Below are 20,607 nucleotides of genomic sequence, written 5' to 3'. Positions count from 1 at the left end.
CAAAATGGGGGTCATTAATACCATCCAACTTCAGTCATCTAATTTACAGGCCTCAATTAAGAAAGTAATCTGCCCAGGTTTCCTAAATTGTCAATCAAGACAAAGAGAAATTATTTAAGAAGAAAGATGTGCTTCTGTTTCAGTTTGCAGTCCGGAGGTACATCTATTCATTGTGGAAGAAGCCTAAGAAAACTATCCATGAGCAATTAATAAGACTCCACAAACCTGGTTTCAAAATTCAAAATTAGAGCATATACCATGAACATCGTCTTTACTGTAAAACTTCGGACAAAGTTTCTTGGGTCACTTTTCCTACCTAATTCTTTGACTTCTCAAAGACATGCTTTCTCCAGATCCCTTATTCCCTTATCTGTCCTGGCTCTTACAGGCTGGGTCTGCCTCACTTTTCAGGAGTTAGCCCACACAAGAGGATACACTCCTTATACACACACCTCATGTACTGAAGGAGTTATCCCCAGTCTTATCCAAGGAAGCTCATTAACTTTTCTTTTCCATCATACTCCCTTTTTCTGCTTCACAGATGCTCTTTCAGTCCCTCTGATTTTAGTTTTATCTTACAAAGCTATCAGTCTAGCATGTCTTTAAATATCCTTACAGAGAATGACTGACTTTGCTCTACACAAGGACTGACTAGTACTGAAAATACAGTCTTCATCTTCAACAGCCTTAACACTATTCCCCTCTTAAAGAAATGTCACTTTAGAAATTTAGACACACATATAAAACAAGAAAAATAAACCTATCAATAAATAAATAATTATTCAATGAAATAATGTTTTCAGTTTTAGCTGAACCTCCACCTTGCCTTCTTGTTTAAAAACATATTAATATTTCCCATTAACCGGCAAATTACATTATGGAGACAGAAGAGTCATTAATTGCAGATATGCCAAAGTTTTGCTTTTTACCTCCAGTGATAAGGCTGCCGCTCGGAAAAGCAGAAGCAGGCATTCCTTTTATTTTTATCACTTCCTGTAATTGCTGTGTGGTGGTGTATATGTCTAAGCTTCCTTCATACAGCCTGGAGATGAAGCCACTACAATGAACGGCCAACAAATATAAAGTTGTCTGACTATATATTTTTTTTGGATTTGGTAACTCACTTCTTGTACTTCCCAACTGTGTTGTCTGAATTTGCATCGGCTCCAAGAATCCTAGACAGATAACTCAGTCATAGACACTTCCATCACAATTAAAAGAGACAAGGCCCGCCCAGAAAGTCCATGGGATGGGGTAACTTCAGGAACGTTGTTTTTCCCTAAGATCTACGGATCATTTCCTAGAGCAGGAGTTGCAGTTAATGGCAAAACTCTCATTTATTTCACTGAAATCAGGTCCATGTCAAATGGGGTAATAAAATAATATGGGGCAACAGGCCAAGAGAAAAACCACTGCTTTTTGACCTGGAGACTCTGTAATGGCACCTGCATGACACATGGGAAAAAAGAGAGGGTTTTTCTGTAATATTTAAATGTAAGAGTGATTGAAAATGACACTCAAAGCTAATGCCTTGTTTTGGTTTCAGGACTACAAACTTATTCTGCCTTTTTATTTAGTTAAAATGTTTTATGCCTGAAATCAAGTTTCTGGATTTGGGAACACTGCAGCAGATTTCATGTTCTGAACTTGTACATCATCCTTTTTAAACTCATATTCCAGCTTAAATTTCAATGCATGTCAAACACAAGATGTTAGGTACACTTAATGCAGTTTTCAGCATGCACACAGCCCTGTTCTGGCTTTCACCTTCTAACAGGGAACCTGCCATCTGCAGTGAAAGCTCTGTCTTCTAAATGCAATTTATAGTTCCCAGGCCATGTTCAGACAGCTTCCTTAGAGAACTCCATCTGTTTTGAAGTTCTGATATGCTTTTTTTTTTTCCTGCTGCTATCATTATATTCTTTTTCTCAGTAACTTCATAAACTCTCTTAATGTGTCCATTCTATCCCTTCTGTAGTCATTTTGTAGTCATGATGCCACATAGCCCTTCAAGGTATCAAATGATGGTGATGTTGGTTAAAAATAGTCAAAACTCACACAGAAAAAAAATAAAAAGGTCATTCATTTTTCTTGCTATGTACTCCAATCAAATGTTGGTCTTAAACAATCTAATTTAGTATTTCAACAAGAATGGGACAACTTTTTTTCCTTTTTTTTTTGTACAGATTTGCACTGGTACAATGTCAGCATATTTTAGGCATTTTTGCTCTCAGTTATTAATGAAGGGTAACTTGAATCTTTCAACAGTTTTTCCTAGAAAAGGATGAGGCAGGTTGACATTCTGCACATACTAACAAGAAAGTGACATAGCTATGCTGGGTATGGTAGAGTCCTCCAGAAAATCCTAGTAGAGGAAAAAAGGCATATATATTGACTTTCCATTTGGAAAAGAAACCAAGAGCAGCTGAAGTACTTTTGACAATATCAAGTTAATGAATACAGTTTCATTCCAAAAAATCCTAAGGAAAATCCATACTCTTTTATGATTCTGTCCTGACTACAGGCCCTATCAGTACTTTGAAGACTCAGCTGGTCTCCAGGTGGATTCTTCTTGGTTTAGCAGGAAAACAGAGCAGTAGCAGCAGCACAAGTACTATTCAGTAAAGGCACTGGTAGTCACATCCAAAAAAAGGGACACATGTAATTTCTATTGAGATTCTTCAATAACTAATGTGAAGTGGACTTAAGTGCTAAAGGTCATTTGAATCCATTGACAGCAATCTACAGTCTGCAAATATGTCAGACAAGCAATAAGGTTTCCCTGTAAGATTGCATGTAAAAATGGGGTTTACATCTACAGAAGGATCCCAGCAACTCCACCTGAGACCTATCACTTCTTCACCCTTTAAAAACTGCAATAATAAATAGCATTTTCTCTCCAGGATTCATTGAAGCAATGCTGAACAGGATCATCAACAGGATAAGGCTATAGTGGAGAAAGCACAAAACCTCTCAAATTTCCTTCCCATTGTTATTATGCTTCCACTAGCTGCATCAGCCTCTTAACTCTTCAGCCTCTTAACTGAACTACGTAAGTTCACACACATAAATACGGCATGTGCTATCTATATATAGTCAAGATTTTTTTAATATAACATGGATATATTCTACCATTATATAGAGCTGGGAATACCACACTGTCATGCCTTTGCACAGTACACAGAGAAACCTCAAGACTAAGAGGAACTGGTCAGGCTGACGCTTCACAAAGGGCAAATACAACTGTTAATTTTTTTTTTCTCCATCTAGAGAGATATTATAAATATATTCAGGAAGGCACAGACTAATCTCTTACATACACCCTCTATTCAATCCATCCCCTTTCTCCTTTGACACTGACTATAGACTTCTTAGTCATTTCAGTAAGTTTACATTTTTTCTCAGTTATTTCTAACAAACCACACTTACATGGCAGGGAGATGAAAGGTTGAGCAAGATTCTCAGGGCTCATGAGTAAAGTTCCTAACAAGGCACAGCTGATCTACAGACAGATAGACAAAGATATCAACCATGTGTTGAAAATAAACAGTTGTAGTGAATTCTCTTGCGCCAGGAAGGGGGGAACAGCACGCCGACAATATCTGAGCAGTAAGAACAGTGCTGCCACTTCTCTGGACCTGCGTTAGTCCGGTGATGGGAGTATGTTGTTTATACAGTCACGGTTCTCATGTCTATCTGCTGTTCTCACCATCTTGACCTGACATGAATGGTTTTGAAACCATTTGTTCTTGTCAGAAGTGTGATAATATCACAGTATGGCAAACTGGTCTGCAAAAGAACAGCTCCAAGAGACAAGAGATACATGTATACCAGACATACAAAACCTCAGCTATTTTTTATAAACCTTTCTGTTTCTGAACTACCTGATATCCAACATGCCCAAAACAATTTGATAATATTCATAAATCTTAATGTTCTTTAGAATCCACTATATAATAAAAATATGCATCTACAGAAGAACCAAAGAAATATGCATTTGTCCCAGATCACAAGGATAGGAGAGGGAGAGGGAGAGGGAGAGGGAGAGGAAGAAGGAGAAGGAGAAGGAGACACAGACGGAGAGGGAGAGGTAAGGTCTTGGCTCCTCCTACCCCATGGATCATCCCCTCATCTCCTGCCTAGGCGGTCTACCAAGCTCCATCATGGACAAATATTAACCTGTGAAGAGTTACTTAATGCCCTCAGGTGAATATGCTCATCAACAGCAAGTTTACCAGTTCCTGGTAGGCAACACCAGACTAAACATCCAATATGCTCCTGATCATTGTGAAGAAGTATTTTCTTAGCAGTAATTTGATTCTCTTGCTGCAGCCAATATACTGTAAATGCCTGTATTTTATAAATTACATCATATGTTTCAAACCCTTTTATGAAATCCTATTTAAAAAAAAACCAACTTTGAAAGGATAAAAATATTTTGATATATACATCCCAGTGTATGTCGTAAATATTAAAATTTACAAGCAGGAAAATGTTTTCAATGAAACAGAACCAGAATAAAAGCCAATGGGTCCAGATGCAAAGTAGATCTAGAATAAGTGCACTGGAACATGGCATAGAAACACAGCACAAGGGCAGATTGCACATACTAGATGCAACTTAAGCCATAAAAAACAGCAGGGAAGCATAAGGCAAACCATACAGTAATAGTACTACTAGTGGTTGTACTTGTGGTTTAAGGCCTTCCATAAGCCATCAAGGGAGCATTTACCTAAGCTCTTACTACCAATACTATGTGAATTTTCCTCTTTTGCAGACTTGTTGCTGTCACAGCTACCACTTTCTATGTGCACATCTGCAACAAATGTCCATTGGTTAAGATGTTCCTACTGTTGTGATAACTTTCTGCAAGCGTAAATTCCAAATGTAAAATGGTAATTAACTCTCGGTCACGGAAAACTTGTTATTTATATAACTGTGTTTTTTTTTTTTCAAATGAACCCATACATAACCACACCGAGAAAATAAGGCACCAAGTTTTCTTCACTAGGTTTCTGCACTGTTCATAGATTTTGCAGGTTATTATAAGGAACATCAATTTTCAGAAAAACAAAGATATTTACAAAAGAGAAAACAGCATATTGGACAAGTAGCGATTTCCCATATTTCTTTGGTACATTCTTTACATCCCGCACATCTGGTAATTAATAATCCAACTGCAGCAGAAAAAAACAGGCTTATCTTACCAAAGAAAATCAACAGCTGAGTATCATTTTTTATGAAGACATAACTTATGTTAAAGAACATAGCTTGTGAATGTTTTAGCACCGTCTGTTCAAAATGTATTAAAGAAATCAATGAAAGATAAAATACTTGTAAATATGAAAAAGTTACAGAGAACTAGGGCTGAAACAAGCATTTATTATTATTTAACTAGTAAATGTTCCAGGTATTGAAGTACTGATTGAGATCATATTTTATTACACATGAAAGCAGTGTGCCTACTGAGAAGTTATTTTGTTTTGTACTTGCTAAGTCACTTTTAAACAGAGAAACTCTAAATGCCTCATGAATATGGACAAACTTACAGGAAGCATTAACTAAAAGAACAAACACTTAAACTTTCATTATGGGCTGAGTACTATTATTATTCCCAGAGACAACCAGGGCCTATGCAAAATAGCTATCATCAGTACAGCTAAGCCTTGGTAAAAATTTGGGGGACAAACTCTGGACCTGCAGAAACTATCAGGGATGGTGAGAAAAGACTCTGACAGAGAAGAATCCAGAAAGCTCAAGAGTCCATTTTTCCCTACACAGAAAAGTTTTCATTGATTAGTTTGTTTGGTTTTATGTTGGGAATTGCAATGTTTTTCCTAGACTTTATCCTGTCTTTCAGGAGAAAAGGGGAAATTTTGACTAAAAAGGAAATACAATTTTACTTAACTCTTGTTAGTAACATTTTTTTTTCCCTTCTGAGCAGAAAAATATGCTTGTTCTTGTTTCAGACAATATGGTTATCAATTTACTTTTTAAGATTTAAAGTAGGTTATTTTCTAGCAACATTATTTATAGACTCAAATGATTATGGATATTTTGTAAACAAAAAAAATCATTATGAGATTCAAAGCAGATTCAGGTCAATGCAATGTAACACTTTACATAACAATCAATAAAAATGTCAATACAAACAACTACTAAAGGCACCATATGACATTCCAATGGGGGGGAAGAGGAAGGGAATTCTTCATTTTTTACTTAGACGCCTTGCTTCCTTTATCAGCAGATGGCAAGCAAATTACTAGTTCAATCCATATGTCTGTATCTGATAGACGGTGTTTTACAAGTCTGAAATTAGTTTGAAACATTTTGAAGTTGGCCAGACTACAGAGGAAAACAGGATAACTTTGTCAATTAATGAAAAGTTGGTTTTGTCATAACAAATACTTCCACAAGCTACTACCCATCCAGACTCATTCAGTCTCTAATGCAATTGTACCCAAAGACATAATCTGTGTTTAACAGACTAACAATTTGTAGTTTCACCCATTCTGCTCTTCTGCTGTGCTCCAACATGTCTCCTTCCACTAGCTGAGGTTTACTTAGCGCTGCTGATGAAAGCAAGCGAGGTCATGAGAATATTTTTGGTAGGAAGGGTATCAGATCGCGAGGGCCATTTACGTGCATGCTGGTAGGCATTCCAGAGGGAACCTGTCGGAGCAGAGCCCATGTAGACCAGCACCCTGGCTCCAACCACGGCAAAGTGCAGATGCCGAGGAGAAGATTTAGACAATTTTTCTTAATCTCTCCCCATCAGAAAGCCTCCATTTGCAATGCAGACGATGAATATTTTAGGAAAGGCAGATCAGAAAGCCTAGACAGTTTTTATAACAAAATGAATGGTTTAGTAATTTTTCTTTCAAAAGAAAGCTCCAAATTAGGAGAATTTTAATTACTTTTACTACAGTAAAACATGAGTTCCACGAAAGATTGAGGGAGGAGAGAGCCAAACCAAGCTAAAGAAGACAAGAAAAGAGAGGCTACAGCAAAGTTTCTTTGCAACCTGGCCAAGCAAAGAGAAAAGTAGATCTATACTGATAAAAACAGCTGACAGCAGGGGTCCAGAGGCATTCACAACCAGGTGGAACACCAGGCACATCCAGCAGCTCTCCAGGCATTGGGAGCCCTTCACTATGGACTGCTGGATCAAGTTCCTGTTCACTTCCCAATGCTTACAAAATTTAATTTCTTTATCCAGGACCTACAGAACCAGCACAGATACAATATTTCTCAACTCAGTGTTTTTAAAAATGTTCTTTCCTTACAACAGTGATATATATACCTGAGGAACTGGTGCCCAAAATGGCTTATGCTTCACTTCTTAAGGACGGTATCACTACGAAAGCCCTCAAATACCTTTAGCAATGATTACGGTTGCTCTCCAGATTGTCAATTCGCTCACTGAAATTATGCATTTCAGAAGAAGTTTGGTCCAGAGGTCTACACCAGTGCCAGCTCGAGATACTGAAGTCGAATGTAACACCTCTCCTGAGATACACACATTTGGTCATGAGGTTTGATTAAAACGTGAGGAGTCACTTAGCGGAACATTATACCAAGAAACTGAGGGTCCAAATTTAACAGACATCAACTATACTCTTAATTTTTTTAAGTCCCTACATCACATATGCTCTGACAGTTGTTATGGGTAACCACCACAAGGACCTCTTCCCCTCAAATGTTTAACTGGCTATTAGAAGGCAAAGGCAAATCAATTAAGAGATGATTAAGATTACAGTCTTAAAAGCATGGAAGATGTATTTAAAAATCCACTCAGATTTAAAACTTCTGCTAAGCAGGACATAATTTTCCATAATGGAAAAATCAGTAAAGTTGTAAAAGTTCATGCTCTTTGCTTTAAAAGTTATTAATACTTGCCTTACAATCCATTTGGTTAAATAACTAAAGGAGTTTTGTGTTCACTGGAAAACCTTTTTACATTCTTAATTTCAATATCTTTTTTTTTTAATTTCTTTCTAATTTTTAACCTAATTTAAAATTAGTAAACATACACATGCATGCACACAAACATATGTAGGTGCCAAGATGTTTACAAGCCTTGAAGCCTACAAGATTTTAATCACGTTTTCCATTAACTCTCCCCGCCCCTCAAACACTGCATGAAGTAGGGTTTATGAGAATTTTAAACAAAAGGAAATATTTAAGTTTCTAGAACACCTCAGTTAAATATAAATGAGTTTCAGTAATATGCTAAAAGGAACTGTGCTGTCTATTGAGAACTTTATAGATGATTTGTCTTTATCAGCTGGAGGGAGGAATGCCAAAATTATCACCATAGCTGAGTCCATTAACTGATTTGTGAAGAAAACACTTTTCTGAAAAAACATGCTGACTAAGCTTATTCTGCACAATACAAGCTTTTAAACAGGTCTGGGATACATTCACTTTGGGTTGAGAGAGGAGCTTCCATGAAACACCAAAAAAATATGAAGTACAACTCAGTATTTTCTAACTCAAAAGCATAAATCCATGAACATTAAAGCAGCTACTATCAGAAAAAATCCTCATAAATATGTAAAAATATTATTCTCCATATGTCTTATAAAGGGGATAATAGCTGTATATTAAGTTTTGCTTTGCTTTGAAAGCTTTCACCTTGTGGTGTTTGCCTTACAGCCTTTTAGTCATGTACAGACTGGAGTAGGGAGAGCTTTGAAGTGCCCAACTTCCAATGAAGTTTCTAATATTTTTTAATAAGTCTTAAGAGGTCTGTGTGTGATTTACTGTAATTTCAGAACAAGCTCAGAAATTTACCCTAACACAAGGAGTTCCTTCAGGAAAGAATGGGAGAGTCCTTTGAGCACACTATCACTGTTGGAGCATGGAGGGAGAGAGGCATGAAAATACTCTGGCAACATGATCAAGTCAAATTCAAAATACTGTGTATATAAATAAAGTTATTCAGAACTTTAAGGGTAACAAGACAGAGTTTTGTATAGATGAGATTAATTTTTTTTCAACCAGCAAATATAGTTTTAGCGATTCACAGCCAATTTTTATAATTGCAATGAAGCAGCTGTGATCAAACTCTATTTGTAGCATCATAATAAATTTGCCCCCCACCTACTAAAATTAGTTCTAAGCATCCAAAATTCCCATTTGAACATCTGACTGAACAAAACAGGCATTGCTCCATGCCAAAAACTGGAGGAAATAGACCTAAAATATGCCATTTTCTCAACCAGAAATTGTAGGCTCCCAGAATAACATGTGAATTAAAACTCATTTCAAGCTTGTTTGCATTGCTCCTCATTCCCATTCATAGCAAATTTCTTGACAAATGCTCTGATTATTTTTCTTTTTTCCTCACTTTTTTTAATTTAAAGATAATTTTCAAATCACAGACAGTCTTGCAAGGAGAAACAGCCGAAAGTACAATCCATCTGAAAATGGAGAGGGTGGAATTCTACTCTCAGCAAGTGCTGGAGGCAACTTACATGATTAAAGACTGCACTGCAAGCCATCGTTAAAAGATGTCTTCCCATAAGTGAAAACGTGTAGTTTGCTACCACGCACATCAGAGGCACATCAACCAAAATGAGGTCGAAGTCAACGAAGAAATGCAAATGCCTTACTCCTCTTCCCCCTCTCCCCCCCAGGCTGAAGGAAAGAATAGAAATTTTAATAAAATTAAAATTATAATCTGTTTCTTCACTTTTTCTCTTCCATTGGTATTCTTGCAAAAGTTTACATCATCACACCCAGAGAAGTTAACCAGGAATATTGATTCAGAATGCCTATGGATCAGGCTCTTCTTGCTTTGACTACGATAGCACTGTTGCACAATACAGAGTTTAACATGTCTCTCTTCACTCTTGTCTTTTGAGATGGGAAATTGCCCTTATTCCCATTTTACTAATAGAATCAGGAGACTAAAGCCTAGAGAGACAAGAAATCATAGAGAATTAACCATCTGACTAGGACAAACATGATTCACCAAACTGAGATTTGAAAATCTCAGGCAGCACAGGGATACACAAACTCAGGAAAGATTTCTAAGGCTGTTCTCAAGCTGCCTGTAAAGTGCTGCACAGCCTGGGCTGCCAATACCACATTTGTTTCAGAAACCTAATACTGTGCACAGTGCAAAAAAGGAAAACATCCCTGTTCCTCTTCTCATCTTTATGTTAAAAAATACATCCTATCTGAACTCTAAGTAACGTAGCATGCAACATGGAATACATATACTTATAGATTTATATTACATATATTATTATATCACTACAAAAAAGACTGTAAGATTTTCTAAAATATATATAATGCTACTAAAAAAATGCCTAGAGAAATGTCAGCAAGAATCACTTAGCCACTATAAAGCTTCATTTTACAAACAGAACTTGGTAGAAGAATTAAATTAAATATATTAAGCAGGAAATTGTTCACTAAATCAATTGGACTCATTAGAGACCCTAAAATTAAGACTACTTCGAAGGTAACCACATGCATATTTTGAGGAGTGCCAAGGTAAAAAAAGACATTCCAGAAAATCTTTTGCATATCTCACACATACACACACACACACCCACACACGTATTTCTTTTTCAGCACACATCTGTTCATCTAACAGCTATTTTCTGGAATTGTCATTTTTATCTAGCTGTATTAACAGCGCTAGATATCTCCATGAAAAAAATCACAGAACGTGTGTGTGCACTGTTTATTCATAAATCTCTTTAAATCTTTACCATTTTGAATGTGTTACAATGTGGATAGCATCTGGATTCCTTCAAATAAATTATAATTACAATGCTCCCTTTTAGTTCAATAAATCAAACACTTATTTGCTGTCTATCATAATATCCTTCCTTTAAAAGAATATATTTATTTTGTCTTTTAATACATGCAGAGAGTCATCTGAAATTCAGCACGAAAAGCAACTCTGCACTTCCAGATGCAAGTATCTTCACATAGATTTTCACTGTTCAGCACCATAGTACTTCAGATAAAAATAGAATTATGTACAATCCTTGCCTGCATTCATCTATGAAATTTAATTTTCCATTGAAAATCTACATGTTAGCAGCAAGTTCTGCCCTCGAACATGAATGTGTGCTTCTTATTAGACCCAGTTTGGCAAAGATTATCCTTAGTTTTTAAATACAAATGAAGCTTCCATTTCACTTCAGGTATACAATCTATTGCTAAGAGCTACTGGCAGTACAGAATAGTAATAGGGATGTTTAATGGTTATAGTCGCACTTAACGTTTCAAAACTTTGGTAAAGCTCAACTAATTCGTTAATTTAGTCATCATGCAAGAAGCTGCATTTACTTACTTTCCATTTTAAACAAGGCTTCCCATTGACAGTTCTCCAAACTGTTTAGACTGGAGGGAGCTGCTGCTTCACTGTTTGCCTTTGCAGTGCCCACAGCTGTGCCCCACACCCAGCTGCTTTAACCAACCTGCAGCCACTGTCAGCACAATGAAGAATTAAAAAAAAAAAAATCAGGAATGTATCTGAAGACGGTAAAAAAAGTAGCTGCTTACCAGATTGGTCACGCCTACAAAAATGACATTGCCTCGTTCCATGGGCCCGGTTCAGCACAAGGGGGTTCGAACACGGGCTGCAGGACCGGGTTGTTGATCAGGGACAGCAGGGGCGGCTCAGCAGCGCAGGGAGGCTAAGCCGGGAGGGAGAGCTCTGAGACTCAGCCCAGGGGAACGGAGGCTCTGGCTTGACCTGCCACACATCGAGGGTTCCTGTTCAGGCCAGGAGACAGTGCTGAGGGCCCCTTTTGTGCCCAGACCCCCAACCAGCCCAGAGCAGTGGGAGCTACTAAGGAGAACTGTACCCAGGAACCAAGGATACTCCTACCCTCCTGCCGAGTTTGATACTGCCATTCCCCATGGCAGTGATGGCACAGAGCAGCTGCCTCACTCACCGAGTGATGTTCACCCAGCAAACCAAGCCCAGGTGCAGGCATGTGGCATCCAGGTGAAACCAATGCACAAACCCTTCTCTCTCTCACCGATGCTGGGACACCAAATACCAATCGGAGTGAGCAAAAGAGAGGTTCTCCTACCCGAAGTAGGAAGGGTAATATAAAATGGAGCTAATTGAATGTGACACTGACTGTCAATCTGTTTTGGCCACTCCATTCAATACAAGAAAGCACTCTTTTGTTCTCATCTGCATTACAACCTCTCCTATCCAAATGCAGCAGCTTGTTTTAAATCAAGAATTATCTCAGTTCTCCCTGCCTGAATCATTGTTATTGATCATAGCAACTTCAATAAACCCTGTTGCTTACGCAACAGCCTGGAGGCCCATACCCATCTCCCCATCCCTTTGTTCCACATACTGATTCACCTTTTCATCAAGGATTTTGACGTAGCTGCTGCCCTTTCACATTATTACTGAGCCCCACCCAAATAATGATTTTATCACTTAATTCTCTTCTAAACCACATTTCGTAAAAGGGAGGGAAAAAAAAAGAAAGAAAAGAAAAAAAACCCTGTGCCCTGCTGGATGGGTAAACATGGACGAGGTGGGGTTGTCTCACCACATGACAGACACACCCCACACAAAAACCAGAAACATGCCTTTCATTGGGCAGGTTAACATTTTTCTAAAAGTTACTTTCTAGTCCTATCTGATCACTCTGTCAGGATGAGTAATGCAAAACATTCAATTTCATATGGGTTTGGTTCCAGTAGTTACTAAAAGCAGCCAAGTACATGTTTGTTTCTAAACTACTTGAAAACCTTCAGAAAGCTACTTTAGCTTCGTTCCTGAGCCCTTCACCAGCGCAGGGATTTTACCCGTCTCGGTTTTGCACTGTAAACATGAAGCTTCAAAAACATTTCTCTTCAAGTCCTAACTTTATTTTCTCATTTTCCTTGTTGGAGGATTCTTGTAATTTTCCAGGATGTAGTTATATTTAAAAAAGTAGCCCACTACATCCCCAGGCAGAGACTTGTGGAAACAGGTGCTTCTAAAAAAAATGAGAGACTTTGGCAGCTCTCTGACCTGCCAGCGCTCTGTGCATTAGTAAGACACAGTGCCTGCTGAGTTCCCCTCAGCTAATTAGAGAACCCGTATGGCAGTGAATGGCCTTGACTATAAATACTTCCTGAAAGATCTCTAACAGAGTCAGAGGAAATGGGAAAAAAATGAGATGCAGCTACAGGGAAACTATTTCAGATGTTTCTTGTTTAAAGGGCTGCTTTTTCTTTCTTGAAGTGGCCTACGGATGAGATGCAGCATCCAAGACCTCCACAAAATTAACAGTAAGAACTGTGATACAATTATATGCATTAAATTTATTTCTGTAGATATATCATTAAGATGCTGCTATCTAAAGGTGGTTGAAGTGGGACATAATGCCAAAGTGCACCAAAACTTCCATGTGTTACCCTGTAGCGAGTACCGAAAAATCACAATTAAACCAAGATCCCACTCTGTGTGCTTGAACCTTGTCATGTTGCTCATCATGCTCATCCTAAAGGCAGCAGCAGCAATACTTCTACCAGCATCAGAGAGGCAGGTTTTACCTCAAAAGTATGTTATCCTTCTGGCCAAGAACTGAATGTTTAGAGAAGTCTTTTGGAAATCACAAAGGCCAGCTCAGCATTCCCACTGTTTTGCATCTATTTGGAATCCAACTCTGTGGATAACAGGAGTCAGTGCTTTATAATAGGAGAAATAATGTTTTACCGCTAGGGATTGTGTCTGATATTTACTACACTGGTATTAAATCAATTATATGCAAATTTAATGCTTTCATACCAATTTCTTATTTTAAAATGAGCACTGTCAATCACCCTCATAGGAGAATGCAAAACACAGAGAGGGTAAATAACTTTTTCTGATTTCCTGCCTCCCCCAAATTTAAAGCCATCTAAACAGCTTTAGACAGAACACTATATGAAATATCAGAAGTGCAAATATCACAGCCAAAAAGAAAATAACTCTTCTTAAAGTAAATGGAAACTTTCTTGAAATGCCGTGATTTCTTGTAGTGTGTAAACAGTCTGATCATTATGGTGAAAATAATCTCAGCTTAATAGAAGAGCGGATTTTATCCTTTGCCCCATATAAAAAGCTCACAGCAAAGGTTAACATAACCTCAGTTAGATATTTAATGTTACAGCCTTCAGTACACCTTGATAAAAATCAACACTACCTTTGCAATAATGTGACAATCTCTCTCCCTTTGATGGTACACAAATCCCTCCATTACACGAATTATGGTTAATACACAGGAGTCTCCTTGCTGTCTGCAGGTCCATGTGGCACCACAGGACACGCTGATCTGTGTTATTCTGCATGTGTGTTGGCTAAAGTATGATGTGCACATCAACACCTTTAGGTGGGCTAACTAGGTCTGTGCATAGGTCTGAAAGCTCAGGCTACAATTTCTCATTTTTGCACAAAACTTAGTTCTGCAGTGCCCACACATACGAAAAAAAAGGACACTTCATTTAAAATCAGTTTAGCAAAAAGTTCCCGCTGTCCAAGATCTACACTGTCAAAGCATTAAACAATCTGCCTGGTCTGGACTCTGCTGGCTGCCAATGTGCTACCCAAAAAAAGGAACATTTTTGCATCTCAATAGACCTTCCAGTATCAACAAATCTTTAAACTATAAAATCAGCTACTCTAAGGAAGAGCAGAAATAATGTCTACATTGTACCACGCTGAGGTACATTTTTGGTAATTCCCATTTGCAAAACATACCAATTCAGTGTAAGTACAGCTGCTGGAAATATTTTAATAAGAAAAATAAATTAAAGCTACTCACAGAAGTGTATCAAGCCCCTGAGAAAGATTCTGTTACACACACACAGCTTAGAAGCACTCCCGGGAAAAAAGGTGCATCCACTGCACATGTGTCTTTGCACACGTGCAGAGTTTGAGCTCTCACCACTGCACCATCCCCAGCTCCCGAAAGGTCACGAAAGATTCAGGCCTTTAGAAATCTTACCCTAATGACTCCCACAAATAATCTACTGTAACACAGAGTCTGGGGAGGAGACCATGGCCATCATGCATGGAAAGAATGTAAGAAACAGCATAAAAATGGCTGAAAGCCACTCCAAGTAATTTCCAAAAATTTAAAATTATCCTGTAAGCATTAGGGATTTCTGTGGGCCAAGGTATATTTTCATCCCTTCCCCAGTTGACTTTTATTGTCTCTGATATTTTATCAAAATGCTAATCACTTCTAAACTTGTAGTATCAACCTCTATCTATATGAAAAAATGTGAAAAAACCTGATCTCGGCTTTGCCTTCTCCCAGTCATTGGAAAACTAAAAAATGAAAAGCACACAGTGTTGCTGCTACTGTCAAATCATTATAAATCATTTATAATATGTAGAACCACTTTACAAATACTGAATAGCCAGTACAACCAAAGGGATGTGTTAGGGACTCTTTTTTCAGTCCATTTCTCACAGTGTTTATTCACTGAGTAATCCCAAATTTTTGGCTTCCTCTGTGTCAGTCTTTGGGGGGAAAAAAATTAAGGTGTCCACAGTGATTTTATTATAGGTTTTGTTTCCTAGTCACCAGTCGTCCTGGGATACAGTGTTTTGCATGAGTATTCATTATGTGATACCAGAAGGATGTATTGATTTAACACTTTGCTTTCAGATAGGACCAAGTCCTACTAGCTATTTCACATTAGAAAAATAAATGTATCCAGAAGTGGATAATAATGAGAGACTTACTTAAGAGTATAGTGTATTTTTTTTATTTCAGAGAATTATAAAAATTTGCTTTTTTCAATAATGGAAGGTAAGTTCTTTTCTGAATAATTTCTAATTCTGCCTGGGCCAAGTGAGCTCCCAGACATGCCTATGGTAAGGTAATATTTGACACTAAGCTCCCAATGGTTGAGCTGACCATCACTTTGTCTTCTTATTTCCTGGCTCCAGTACTGCATCCCATAACTCTGTCTACAGAAAACTAACTCAAGAGCAAAATAAAGGAGTTGGGTTTCTATCATCTTTTCCACAAACTGAGAGGAAGAGGGAACTAATATCACCCACAGAATCACACTCCCACACCTCCTAATCCTTCAGATCACCCCTTACCTTAAAGAAGTTTCAGTTCTCATTATTTTTTCCTCTATCCATCAATCATGATGAAATATGTAAGATTAGGGACTCTGTTCAGCAGATGAAAAAAGTTAACCTCCTTCCTTTTTTTTTTAATATTTCAAACTGACAAAAGCAACTTGCCCAATTTTCAAAGAAGAAAAGTGAAAATTAAAATATTGTAACTAAGGAAAAGACCCAGAAATTTTTAGCACCACAGAGTTCAAAGAGCAAGGCAGCTAATGGTGTACCCAAAAGTAATTCCTATTTTAAGGGTGTTGATATGGTTTTATCAGTCAGTATAGACATAATCTGCTAATAAATCATTAAAAGACATAAAAGAAAAGTTGGATAGTAGAAATTTTAAAAAGCGATGAACTAATTTATATTGATTGTTAATACAGAAGAATAAGACTTTTTTTTCAGAAAAACATGGAAATTATGGGTTCTTCGTATTTCTGAGAACCCTTCAAAATATTTCCAGTTAGATAAAAATACTAATTTGAAAAAAAAATTAAATATATATATGTATGCAAATATATATATATATATATGTGTATGTGTATACATATATATATTAGTGGTTTTTTATAAAGACTTCTAAAAAGTGTCTGAAATTTTTTTTTCAAAGGGCATAAGAAGCAGCCAGTATACAGTTTCCCATTATATATTCAGCAGTAGTTAAAATAGATAATATAATGGCCTTATTTTACTGCTTACTAAGATTTTAGGCTCCAGCTACCAATCAAATTTAGACCTTTATAGAACTGATTCTGCAAATTTGCAGATTTTTGTTTAGTTGTTTTTTTTTTTTCATTCTTTAGTAGTCAAAAAAATAAAGGAAAATTATTTGTATTCTGATAAGCCACAATTTAAATGGCTCCTCTGGTCAATATGTTCTGTGCACAGCTAAAAACCACTACAAGAATTGAAGTGGGATGCATCATATGTACAGTATGAATTCAACTGCTAGATGGGTTTATGTCTATATGTTAATACATATTTCTAATGGAGGAGAGAAATATAATCCTGCCATCCACAGTGAGCACATATCCAGGTTAGCAACAGGGAACCTGTCATACTGTAACTGCTTCTCATACATTTAAAATCTAACAATAACTATTCATGGCCTGTAAAGTACCAAAGTCTGTGGTCTCCCTAAACTGAATGCAGGGTTTAAGTGACAGACATGCTGTTTTATAATTAGAATAACTGCAATACTTTTAAGACCACTGACTTTATTTAAAAGAGCTTTTAAGTCTTATATGTATACAGAGACAAATATACCTATGTATAAACTTAGCAGATCATGGAATAAAACATATATCTTGCCTTTTGTCTTCTTCTTACATGTTACAGTAATGGATGCTATGGTTATAAATGTTCTTATAAAAGACAATAAAAGAAACCAGCAGATCATCACTTCCATTCTAGTGAGGTTTGTCTGCACACTAACCACTCCTGTGGCAAGTTTCTATAAGTTCTGATAGGGAGCAGCTATCACTGCTACATGAAAACATGTAGTGATGACTCCAGGAGGAAGGTACTTATTTGTCTCTCTGTTCAGGTCCTCAGAATTTGACACCTTTTCTAAACCCAGTTTTCTCTACAGTGGGAAAAACATACCTCACCAGAAGGGGAAGCTGCTTATATATAGGTCCTTTTATTAAAGAAAAAAAGAATAGGAATTATTTGGTGTAGGAAATATTTGCCGTCTTTTATCACCCGAGCTCCTTCCTGTTCTCTTTTTTCTTTTTCTTTTGCTTCCAAGGCAACCAGAGAAGTGTCAAAATTGATATATAATTATGTTGCTTCATAAAAAAAAAGGTTACTTTTTATTAATATTTAACTGAGGTTTCATATTCTTAGATATGTAATAATACGAAATCTTGTTTAAGTGTGAACTGTCACCACAAAATTTAAGAGGTGATTAGTTGTTTTAGTGTAACAGATGTGTAGCCTTCTGGGGTTCTAAACCTTCCTTCTTCAAATGCATGACCAACCTGCACAATTAGCATGAATGATTAAACAAAATTCAATCGGAGCTAAACAGCAAAAGCAGAAGCACTTGCTTACTAATACTACATCAATATATAGATTATTTTATGTAACACTTTGGAACATTTACCTGCCAGTTTGGCTCTACAGATTTGAGTCTTCCTTTGATTTTTGTTTGTTTGTTTGTTTCCACACACTGAAAGAACCCCAACCACACTACTCCAGACATGAAGAAATCATTTGCATGGCTAATTAAATATAACATACATGTAATCACAAAAAGTAAGAGGAAAAAAGAAATAGTTTCCTACCCGTAATAAGGACTGGGATTCGTCCTTTGTCTTGCTGTCTCCGGAACCAGAGTAGGGCTGGGTGAGCTGCCCAGGTTTCTCCGTTGCTCCCGCTGGCACGCCCTGCAGGAAACCCTTGCTCTCCACTGCCAAGCCGTACATGGGCCTTGCGAGATGGGCAGCTTCGACATTTGGACTATCCCGTAAAGGCTTTGGCTGCTCTTGGCCAACGGACACTGGGGTCAATAAGCCCAGACTGGTCTGTGTGTATGATGGGCTCCCCCTCAAAATGTCTGTTCCTCTCCAGGTCACGTTGCGAAGATCATCACTGGGGCTGTCAGTCCAGCCTTTCTCCTTGAGCGCTTCCTTATCTTCTATCTTTTCCCTCTTCACTATGCTGTCAGATATGGGCTCCCCCATTTTGGGGTCTGGATTAATCAGACTGTAGACCTTGAGGTCAATTTTTGGCTCCTCCTTGATTGACGAAACACCATGACTGTCCTCCCCATTGGCTGTAGTGATGTCCATCTCCTGACAGTGCACAGTGTTGAAGTGCTCTAGTAGTGACTGAGTGTCAACAGCTGTGAAGCTGCACTGGCGGCATTTGTAGCAGTTGTGTACTCTCCTGGAAGAAAACCACAAGCCTATTAACATAAGAGTCTCCCCTTGGCCTTCCCTCTTACAATGGTTCTACCTACCAAGATTAAGAAAATAAATCAAACTCAGTGTGATCCCCTCTAAATAAAGCAAGCAGGTTTACTTTGGTGTCTTGTACAATAAGGCAAAAATCCTCCTGGTTTTTCCCCCCCATGCCTTGCAATGGCCTCCTATCGCTCATTCACATTTCTCTGCATTATTCTAAACTTTATAAAATTTTCACTGGGATTTTTTGTTTTTTCTCTTCAGTTTGCTGCAATACACTTTTCACTTTCTACTGCAGTAGAAACACTAAAGAAACACATATTTGTCAACCAAAATCAAATAGTTAGAAGAGGATAGTTCTTTTTTATAAAAAAATCCCACACTTTATATAATATAGATCTATGTTAGAAAGTTAAAATGTTTCAAAAATTCCTTTACTTTCCACCAATTTCATATACTTTTGCTTGACAAATATGATTTTGAATGGAGCTCTGCTTAACTTATGGATAAGTAGACAGGAAAGGACAGAAGACTGTACACAACACACAGTACTTCTTCTTTCTCTAACACATTTTAACATAACTTTGAAAGATGTCACTCTAAAGAAAAAGCAAAACAATTGGCTCTGTCACTACAAACTGTGTTTTCCTGTCAAATACAGATATTATTGGGTAGGAGCTGTGGAGCAGTGTGGAATAATATGCCTTCCTGTTTTTACTCTAAAAGCCTATATAAAGTACTGTATTACTATATTATGTAAAGCATATGTTGCTATATGAGAACAACATGTTACCCATTTACTGTATCTATCATAGGAACAGAACACTGTTTATGAGCTCTGTAGCGCCATTATGAATAATTGTTTATAGTACAGGAGCGGTCAGAGCCCTCTGCCAGGCTCCGGGCCCCACTGCGCCCGGCATCCTACCAACGCAGAGCGAAATACCACCTCTGTCCTCCAAAATGTATGGAACTCTAAGAGAGCTTCTCTCCCTACAGACATGCTCACACATCCACACCCCAGGCATTCAGAGTCACTGCAGTGTCTTTAGCCAAGGTAAAAAATGAGTCTTTTTGCTATCCACACAGGACAAAACTTGTATGAGAAATCTGTTACTGCCCTGACAACTCCAGCTGTTTGAATTAATTCTTTTAAGGCCAAATCTTTGTCTCTGAAGCCGATGGCAAAACTCCCATTGACTTCAGTTAAGAGTAGGATTTGGCTCTTGATGCATTTGTAGAATTGGAATGATACACAAAATGTCCCTTATAGACTATGATAGTTTAGAAAGGACAACTTGCCAAACTTATTAAACCCCTTGTCTTCCTTCTTTCCTTTTGTTGGAAAAACAAACCATATGTTATTTACATTGTCTGATTTTCTTGCAGTTGTGTCAGCGTGAAGACATGAGTACATATTCAGACTCAAGCTTTTTAGCCCTTGTGCAATATCAGTTTTCTTTTTGTCATTTTCTCTATTTACATTCATTTTAAGCGACTAGATGGGTTTGTTCCGTTATGTAAAAAATATATTCAGCAATTCTCCACACAGCCTTATGGCAACCAAATCTACTTGTGGGAGAGCGAGCTGTG

At 37.6% G+C, this 20,607-nt stretch overlaps 1 protein-coding gene across 5 annotated transcripts in view; it reads right to left on the bottom strand.

Annotated features, from left to right (window-relative positions):
- The window catches only part of TRPS1 (transcriptional repressor GATA binding 1), a 211,438-nt gene that overhangs the window by 129,177 nt on the left and 61,654 nt on the right, over window positions 1-20,607 (bottom strand). For all 5 annotated transcript variants that reach the window (XM_027645623.1, XM_027645626.1, XM_027645628.1 and 2 more), the window contains one exon: window positions 18,394-18,997. In XM_027645623.1, coding sequence (XP_027501424.1) covers window positions 18,394-18,997 — 604 coding nt within the window. The remainder of the gene's footprint in view (window positions 1-18,393; window positions 18,998-20,607) is intronic.

Source organism: Corapipo altera, unplaced genomic scaffold (assembly GCF_003945725.1).
Source record: "Corapipo altera isolate COAL_440 unplaced genomic scaffold, ASM394572v1 51, whole genome shotgun sequence".
Lineage (NCBI taxonomy): Eukaryota > Metazoa > Chordata > Aves > Passeriformes > Pipridae > Corapipo > Corapipo altera.
This window is presented reverse-complemented; position numbering and strand designations above follow the sequence as displayed.